The sequence below is a fragment of the Podarcis cretensis genome, assembly GCF_951804945.1.
Source record: "Podarcis cretensis genome assembly, chromosome: 17".
In the NCBI taxonomy this organism is placed as follows: Eukaryota; Metazoa; Chordata; class Lepidosauria; order Squamata; family Lacertidae; genus Podarcis; species Podarcis cretensis.
In genome coordinates this window covers 41456380-41466566 of record NC_137187.1, presented here as the reverse complement: position 1 = coordinate 41466566, position 10187 = coordinate 41456380, and the positions used below count along the sequence as shown (strand labels likewise).

General features: G+C 44.9%; 1 protein-coding gene across 1 annotated transcript; it reads right to left on the bottom strand.

Annotated features, from left to right (window-relative positions):
• Positions 1-2757: 2757 nt before the first annotated feature.
• LOC307205933 (olfactory receptor 1K1-like) lies at positions 2758-3696 on the bottom strand (the record flags this gene model as incomplete). The annotated part of the gene is made up of 1 exon (XM_079958615.1): positions 2758-3696. One exon carries the CDS (start codon positions 3694-3696, stop codon positions 2758-2760), a length of 939 nt encoding a protein of 312 aa, XP_079814741.1.
• Positions 3697-10187: the final 6491 nt, after the last annotated feature.

Below are 10187 nucleotides of genomic sequence, written 5' to 3'. Positions count from 1 at the left end.
TTGTAAACAATGTAATTACAGAGGAAGTGAACATAAAGAAAGGTACAAGACAGGGATGCCCTCTCTCACCACTGTTATTCATTACGGTTCTGGAGGTCCTGCTTAGTTCAATCAGGCAAAACGAATCAATAAAGGGGGTCACAGTAGGTCGAAATCAATATAAAATAAAAGCCTTTGCCGATGATCTGGTAATTACGGTAGAAGATCCGATAAGTAGTTTAAAAGAAGTTATAAAAGAAATTGATCAATTTGGAAGGGTGGCCGGATTTGTATTAAACAAAAGGAAAACTAAATTAATGGTGAAGAATATGGATCAAAGTCTAACAGAAGAAGTGCAAAGAGAAACAGAGATGGAAGTGGCGGAGAAGGTAAAATATTTAGGAATATGGTTAACCCAAAAAAATATTGATTTATTTCAAAACAATTACGTGACAACCTGGAATAGTATAAAGAGAGACCTTGAAGTGTGGAGTAGGATGAAATTATCTTTCTGGGGCAGAATTTCTTCAATTAAGATGAGCGTGCTTCCAAAGATGTTGTTCTTATTTCAAATGATCCCAATAATCAAGGGGACAAAGATCTTCAAACAGTGGCAAAGAATGATTTCAAGATATATCTGGCAGGGCAAAAAGCCAAGAATACAATTTAAGTTACTAACTGACGCGAAGGAAAGAGGTGGCTTCGCCCTGCCAGACCTGAAACTTTATTATGAAGCATCTTGTCTCTGTTGGTTAAAGGACTGGATAACACTAAAAAACAACAAATTATTGGATTTAGAAGGGTTTGACAACAGGTTTGGTTGGCACGCATATTTATGGTTGGGGAAGAAGAAAGTTCATAAAGGTTTTGCCAATCACATTTTTAGAGGTGCCCTAATAGAAATATGGGATAGGTACCAAAATATTTTGGAACCGAATGTACCTCATTGGTTATCCCCACTGGAGGTCATGAGTGTTAAAAAGATAAACATGAGAGAGGATTGGATGACTTATGGAGACATTGTAATTAAAGAAGGGGGGAAGTGGAAATTGAAGCCATATGAACAAGCCGAAAAATATGTATATGATTGGTTGCACTACTTCCAAACAAATGAAATGTTTAAAAAGGATTGTAAAGAGAGGAGATATATTGAAGGAGAGTCTAGATTTCAAAAAGAAATAATAAATAATGATTATAAGGTACTGTCAAAAATGTACAAAATGTTATTGGAATGGCAAACATAAGACGAAGAAGTTAAATCGGTTATGATACATTGGGCCAGGGACTTTGGTTATAATATACAACTAGCAGATTGGGAGAAAGTATGGAAGGAAAACATGAAATTCACTGCATGTATGACGATAAAGGAAAACATTATGAAAATGGTATATAGATGGTATATCACTCCCGTTAAACTAGCAAAAATGTATAAAACCTGTAATAAATGTTGGAAGTGTAAGGAAAGGGAAGGGTCGTTTTACCATATGTGGTGGGAGTGTAAGAAAGTAAAAGGTTTCTGGGAAATGATACATAATGAGTTGAAAAAGATGTTTAAATATACGTTTGTGAAGAAACCAGAAGCCTTTTTGTTGGGAATCACAGGAAGAGAAATCAATAGAAGTGACTATAAACTTTTTCAATATGCAGTGACTGCGGCAAGAATCTTAATGGCCCAAAAATGGAAACAAGAAGAACTACCGACACTGGAAGAATGGAGACGGAAACTGATAGACTTTGCTGAACTAGACAAATTGACAGGAAAAATTAGATACCAAAAAGACCACAAGTTCACTCAGGACTGGAGAAAGTTTACGATTTATCTGGAAAATATTTGTGATGAGCAGACAACGCTAGTTGGTTTTAAAGAGGCTTTGTGAATGAGAAAGGGTATTGTAAAAGGGAAAAGAGCCGTAAAGATTTACAAACTGGCAATACAGTTATAAAGGAAATGTGGAATAAATATAAAAGTATGAGGATTGCGGAGGGGGCGGGGGGAAGTCTAAAAAAAAATTGTTTATCATTTTGAATATGAGTGTGTTTATATAATTTGTAAAAGAAAAATTCTCTTAAAAAATTAATAATATATATATATACATATATATATTTCCCACCTCAGGCAGGCAGGTAACAATATTCAGTGCAGGGAGGGGCAGCTTCCAATAAAGGTCTAGAAGACTATATATTTTCCACACTTTGCTTCGCTGCATGTTTTGTGATTTTAGATCTCTGCTGGGGCTCTCTCACCAAAGAGTACTTGCCCCAAACCTGGATCTTGACATCCAGAGAATTCTCCATTTTATTATACAATATTTTATTCTTTAACAAAATACCATATATTTCCCTCCCAGCTCCCTGCTTTTTATGCTCCAGCCAGCTCCTCCTCCCCCAGGTCTTTAGCTTGCTCTCAACCACTTGTGCCGGGTTCCCCCCACTTTGGGGGCTAGGCGGCGTGTGTGAAATATTGAGGGGTGCCTGGCCCCCCTTGAATTTTTGAGGGTGTTCGGCCCCCTGGCCCCCAGATGGTGCCCTTGCTCTGAACCACCCAAGCATACTTCCATGACAACATGGCTACCTTTGGCACACTGAGAAGCATTTATCTAACAATTTTCCTGTGTAAAATGGCTATTGGAATCCGGAGGGAAATTCACCTTTTAACATCATGTAAATGTGGTTGTAAACCGTGGAGACTGTTCCATGAATCCCAGAAAACTCAGTTACAATGGATGGTGTGATTCAAACATTGGTGTTGTTCAGCAAGGTGTCTTGGAAGAAAGGCACTCAGTGTGTCCCCACCTTCCTGCATAGAGTTTTGCGAAATGCTCCTTTGACATCGTCATTCCTCAGGCTGTATATAAAAGGGTTGAGCATAGGTATGACAATGGTATACATGATGGTGGCAACCCTTCCCTTTTCTGCTGAGTAGCGAGCAGTGGGCTGGAAATAGACCCCAATTACTGTGCCGTAAAAGAGGGTGACCACCAGCAGGTGAGCCCCACAGGTAGAGAATGCCTTGCGCCACCCAGAACCCGCAGGCAGCCTCAGGACTGTGACCAGGATAAGGGCATAGGAGATCACAATGAAGACAAAGGGGCTCAGCACCACTAAGGCCCCCTCAGTGAAGATCAACATCTCAATTAAGCTGGTATCAGTGCAGGACAGAGCCAGCACAGGCTGGTGATCACAGAAGAAGTGGGGAATCTCATGGGAAGCGCAGAACGAGAGGCGGGACATCAGGATTATGTGCAACAAAGAATGGAGGTGGGAGACAATCCAGGAGCCGGCCACAAACCCCACACACAGGCTTTGACTCATCATGATGGTGTACTGCAGGGGATTACGGATGGCCACATAGCGATCATAAGCCATGGAGGCCAGAAGAAAGCTGTCAGTGACCCCAAAGGCAAAGAAGAAATACATTTGAGTCAGGCAGGCAGCATAAGAGATGCTCTTGGCTTCTGACACCAGGTTGACTAACATCTTGGGCACGGTGACGGAGGTGAAACAGGCATCCACCAGGGAAAGGTGCCCCACAAAGAAGTACATGGGGGTGTGCAGATGAGCATCCCAAAGGATCAACAGGATGATCAGGAGGTTCCCTAGGATGCCCACTATATACATCACCAGGAAGATGGCAAAGAGGAACTTCTGCTGTCCTGGTTGGGAGGACAGACCGATGAGAATGAAGTCAGAGTGAGTGGAGTGGTTTGCACTGGCCATGTCTCTGAGGAGCCTGAAAGGGAACCAGATGAAAATTCATGAAGTCTCTGCAAGCAGTTCACCCAGCGCATATGATGTATTTAAAGCCTTATTAGGCACATTCTCTACAAAAAGGGTTTCCTATGCCATGCAGACTTTTGAAAACATGAAAAACAAATCTGCCCTCTCCCTGCACAGCTCAATCCGTGCAACTATCCAGAGCGTAAAGCACAAGGGAAGCAAAGGAGGCTACTCAGTCTCATCACTCTGCTCACAGTCTGCAGGATCAGAGAGGACAGGTGAGCAGGCAGTTGCATCATGGAGAAAAAGCAGTGGGGTCAAGGGGCCCAGAAGATCGACAGCAGGCCATCTGCTGTGATGTGGGCCTTGACAGGTACCCCAGAATGCCAACTGCTGGTGCCAACCCTGTCTGTGAATATCCCTGCTTCCCTAAATGTAAATCACAGCTGTGATTCTATCACATTGGTTATGAGCAACGGGAAGCAGGAGCAGGCTCAATATTTCATAAAACTATTGCAGATTGTGGCATGTAAATTTTGCCTCCTATATCTGCATTATATAGGGGTAGAACCTTGCTTTTTAAAAGTATGTTGCAATATCTATTATTTCACATACTTCAATTGTCACTTTCCCTAGGACCATAATTACGGGGGGGGGGGAGGACACTCTGTCCCATATCCATTGGCCAAAGAAGTGAAAACCATCAATTACTATTCAAGCAACAACCTCAGTAAGCAGGGGTGCCAACTTGAATAAAATATGGGAGGTGGGACTTAAGCACCAACCAGCTTAATCAATCACACACCATTTGAATGACAATGCCCATCAATGGCGGGCAGACGGGATTGGACCCCTCAAATATTTTATGGAGGGGGAAGGACCTTGGCCTCTGGGAGTTGGCTCCTATGCCAGTAAGGGAAGTTCAGCCTGGCCTCAGCTGGACATAGGTAAAGGTAAAGGGACACCTGACCGTTAGGTCCAGTCGTGGACGACTCTGGGGTTGCGGCACTCATCTCGCTTTATTGGCTGAGGGAGCCTGTGTACAGCTTCCGGGTCATGTGGCCAGCATGACTAAGCCGTTTCTGGCGAACCAGAGCAGCACACGTAAACTCTGTTTACCTTCCCGCCAGAGCAGTACCTATTTATCTACTTGCACTTGACGTGCTTTTGAACTGCTAGGTTGGCAGGAGCAGGGACCGAGCAACGGGAGCTCACCCCGTCGCAGGGATTCGAACTGCCAACCTTCTGATTGGCAAGTCCTAGGCTCTGTGGTTTAACCCACAGCACCACCCTGGACATACAAGCTTGTTTATAGCTTCATGCTTCATTCTGGCCTTAAAGAACAGATCCCCTCCTCTGTCTTTCCCCTCCACTTCACCTGGTCTTTTTATTTCCTAAGTTTGGTGACAGGGCCACTTGGAGTGTGACATGCTCAGGCTCAATACTATTCAATGGAGGGAGAGGTGACATTTGGAGATGTTAACATAGATCAGGACCCACCAGCCACTAAGACTTACTCTGACACCTTCCCTCTCTTTCTCCCTTCCGATCTTCTTAAATCTCTCCTGTTTCAGGGAAGGTGTTGATGTAACCCTCAAGAGCAGTGTTTCCAAAACTTGGACCTCCAGCTGTTTTTGAACTACAATTCCCATCTTCTCTGACCACTGGTCCTGCTAGCTAGGAATGATGGGAGTTGCAGTCCAAAAACAGCTGGAGACCCAAGTTTGGGGAACACCATTAAAGCAGAGCAGTGGTGGCTAGCCCTCAGTTTGGGAGCCTAATCTGTCCACCCAAGCAAATATTTCTGTTCCCCCCATCAAGTTTGGTGGCAGCAGCAAAGGAAAAAAAGATCATTTGAGGACTGGACAGGGAATGATCACGCCTCCTCCTTATGGCTCTGTCCAGCTCACCTGGAGGAGCTGGGCTCTGTGTATGCCTGTGTGTGACCTGCATGCTGGTGCATGGAAGGGTGTATGTGTGAGGGTGTGGGGTGGGCAACCCACCACTGGCATACAACCCCTGGAAAGATTTGCCACACCTGCTCTACAGGAACTAAACTCAGCAGTTTAGGGTGGAGAAGGTGCCAAGCTGAGGAGGCACAAAACAGCAGCAGCAACAACCAGAAGAAGAACTGCACCAAAAGGAATGATTGTGAAAATAAGAAGTAGGGGGGGGCACTCCAAATGTGTTCTTTGCTCAGGGTGCCATATTACCCAGATCTACCCCTGAACCCAGATACATGTAACCATCACCTATATTCTTCCTCTTCCACATTTGCATCTATGTTAACTTCCCTGCCTCATCTCTTCCTTGGAACAGGCATCTGTTGTTGTTTTTCCTTGCTCTTTTACCTATTATTCCTTAAAGCCCCAAGTACACCAATGGTGCTTATTTATCTCTGTATCCACCCCCTTCTCCCTGGACCCTAAAGGTAGGGCTTAGCCACACTTAGCTGTTGCCCTATTCTTCCCAGGCACAGACCTGTACTTTAAAACTCTTGTGTCCAAGCATCCTGCTTTTTTTGCTCCAGAGTTTTCCCATTGAAAACTCACTCTTTAGTGCTCAATCAGAGCAAACCTTAATTTAGGCTTTCTGGAGCAAAACAAAGGGGCTCAGATGCAGAGCTTTAAAACACAGACTGTGCCCGGAAAGAGCAGAAGAAAGGTAAGGGTGGATAAGCCTGCAGACAGGTTGATCAGTAGACGACAGAGTAGGGAGGGAGAAAAATGAAAGAAATCCCTCCATCCTCTCTCCAACCCTTCCTGGCTGTCTGAATCATAATTTTCCTGCTGCATGCCAGCTCAAAGCAAGAGGTAGATTTATAGGAGTTGTGGAAGTTTATTTCATTGTAAATTGAGAAGGATCTCATGCTGGCCAAGGGAAAAAGAATGGCTCTGCTGCCATCCTTCAGCCTGTTTCCAAAGATCCCCTTTCTCACACACAAAGGTACAGCAGGAATTCTAAGTATAGTAACTCAAAAGCTGGATATTTAAACCCCTGACCATGTTCCATGGAGGTTACTTGCCCAGCTGTGCTCAGCTGTCCAAAGATGGCTTCATCATAGAGGCAGCCGAAAGCAACAAAGACCTGGATAAAAAGCCAAATAACAAAGTTGTGTTCTAATATGCAGCAATGAGAAGCACAAATTAAGGGGGGGTTATATTTATAGCTACCATAAAGCTCACTCAGGCAGCATCCCCATGAGCTATGATTCTGTAGCAGACAGAGACACGGATCACTTGGGGGCCAACACATGGGGGAGAAAGAGAACAAACATTTATTTAGTCTTCTTTAAAAACTTGGAAGTTCCCTGAGGTGACACCAAGCAGAGACCCAGCTCAATAGTTCAGAAAAGCCTCTCTTGCCTGATGTGTGAGCCTCACCATCAAGGAGCACCCCAGTGCAGGGGCGTGGGAAGGTCCACCCCGGGTGTTGTCCTTGAGGGGGGTGACAAAATGGCACACTGCGGGGGTCGGCACTTACCGTGGGGCCTGAACTGCAGCGCGCCTGAGCCACGCATCTCTCCTGGGAGTGACACGGTGGCTCTAGGCGCCCCCCTGCCTGAAACAGCAGCATGGGGCTTGCGTCCACCAGGCGGACTCCATGGGCAGTTCGCCACACTGCCCCCCTGGGCGGATCGCCACAGCACCCCCATGCGGTGCCCCCATGTGCAGATTGCCACAAGGCCCCCATGGATGGATCACCCTGCCCCCACAGCTAGCTATGCCCCTGCCCCAGTGCAGCCATCCAAGAAGCAGCCAGAGGGAAGCTACTGCAGTGGTATTCCCATCTGCACTGGCAGTGGGAAATGGGCCAACACAGGGCAGGCTGGATCCTGAGTCAGCCCTCCTGCCATCCATCCAAGACAGTAGCAGGACCAATCTGGGTCTCTTTGCTGCTGCAGCCCAGCAAAGGGACATGCTGTCCTCTGCCTGCCCCTTTCTGCCTTGTCTGGCATGAGCTGTGGGTGTGGTGGCAGCTACACCATCCCATTCAACCCTGTGCTGCCAGCTAGGGATTTGGGTTGCCACCTTAAACTGCTAGATGATACTATGTGGAGAGGGGAAGTGGTAGACTGGGGGAATTTGCTGCAGCTGGGCCAGCTAGTGGGAGTTCTCCATCCCCTCTCTCCAGGCACAAACACCTCTCCTTGCTTGCCTGATGTGTGGGCCTGAGGGTAAGAGCCACAGAGTAAGGTGATCACATTTAAAGCACATTATGTCCCCTGAAGACTCATGGGAACTGTAGTTTACCCCTCACACAGCTACAATTTCCAGCACCCTTAACAAACTACAGACCGCAGACTTTTTTGGGTGTAGCCAAGTGTATGGAGTGGATCTGCCCAAAGCAGTGTTTTTATTGCTGCATTTAGATAACTTAACAGTGCAAATGCCCCACTGAGTTCAAGGGGACTTCTGGTAAACATGTTATAGGATTGGAGCTTAATTGCTAAGGCAATGCTATGTTCTGTGTTTATTCTTCCAATGTTATTCATACATTTACATTTTCTCCTGGAGATAATTTCAAAAGTTGCCATTCTAAACAGATGTAAGGGCTATTGCCCCAAAGTTTTTGACAAAGTCTGATTTATGCTAGGTGAGAATTTGGCCAAGTTGCTTTGGTGCAGTAAGGCCAGCCAATTAGCCATCCCCTTTGATCCAAAGGTACAATAGCTGCAAATCCAGTTCATTTTGCTCAATGCGGATTTACACCGGTTGGCAAATGTGGACCTGATGGCTCCAGTAGAACCAGACTAGATAACCCTGTCTAGGAAATTGCACCCAAGATACCCAGATAATTCCCTCCCTTCTATGCTGTGTTCATCTGCGTCCCCAGATGCTTCGAGGCTCAGCTCTCCAAGGATTTCTACTGTCTTTAAGAAAAACCCCGTGTGGTTAATCATAGAAGAGAATGGAGCTCATTAGACGTTTGTTCAGGAACCAAGTTAGCTAGCGAATATTGCAGCTTATATCTGTCTATCATGCCTCCATTTGTGCTCTCCTATTATTATTATTATTATTATTATTATTATTATTATTATTACTGAGAATTTCCACCAAATAAAGTGATTTTTTAAAATGATGGAAGTTGTAGTCTAGCAACATCTGGAGGGCTGCATGTTCTTACCCCTGATTGCCTATTAATTGACAGTTCTTTCTGTGTGTCTGATTGCCTATTAATTGACAGTTCTTTCTGTGTGCCAAATCCAAAGTGATAGCAGCTTGAGCAAAGAAACTCTGCTTGCAAATTTACTATAACAATTTGCTGGAACATACAAATAAAATCCTTATCTGCTTTCTTATTATCCCAAAATCCCAGCTTTCAGGAAAGTTAAGACCTTTCTTGATGTTTTCTAGTCAGGTATTGTATCTTAAAGGAGAGCTAAAGTTACCGTGATTTGCTTTTAGTATAATTACCCCTAGACCCTGGGTTATCTTGAGCATTTGTTAATGGAGAATCTCTTTGGTTTCTGGAAAATAGATTGCTAACAGGGTAGGAGTTTGGGGCCTCTACCCTGGGCATATTTCTTCTAATATCTGCATTAGGGCCAATATAATGAATCTTCCCTTCTTGCCTGTTGGAGCATTTCCAAATATTATTAAGACAGGTGACAGAGGCAGGAGCAGTGCGGTTTTTGAGGCGGCCTGTGCTGGTATGCCATACTGCCACCTCTTTTTCTCCCCACCACCATCCCGCAGCTGCTGTTGCTCACTCACTCACCCACCCGGAGGACCTTTCAACAATCGCCAAAGCACCTTCCAGGAAAGTGCCCAACTATCATAAAAAGGTCACACCAGATGTAGCGTTCCCAAAGCAAGGAAGGATTGGACTCTGATTAACAGAATACACACGAGGCTTGACCAGCAAGACTCTGGGAAGAGGTGCCAATAATAATAATTCCTGTCCACCCCTCGGCCCAGGGCGTTTTATTCACAAAATAACTTTTTACACAGTGTTTGTAAGAACCAATCAGATTTCCTCTGAGCATTTCAAAACCCCCACATGGGACAAAGTCAGATTAGATCAGAAGAAATTCTGTTAACTACAAAGACTACGCTGCGCATGCATACATATCTGGGAGTAAATAAGACAGGACTAGAAAGGAGGAATGCATCCAGCAAACCCGGAGGTCAGAAACAAGCAGTAAAGGAAGGAAGGATGGGTAGTATTTACCATCTCTTTGTGAACTCTCTTCCTGGCCCAAAGATCTATCTAAAGATTAAACTACATCAAAGTAACCTACTCTCTTTATGTACTGAGAATGCCTGATGAACAACTGGCCTGTGTTCTGGAATGCTGATATGTGCCTGTCAGGCAGAGAAACAGGACAGTAGAGAAAATGGCCAGAGATGCAGAGCCTTGTGGGATTTGATTATTGTCAATGAATCAAACCCACTCAACGCCTTGCTTTCATCGTGGACACAATGGCTTGATGCATATTTTATAATTCCTCATAGTAATCCCATCTGATGACTACACCAGAGCAGCTG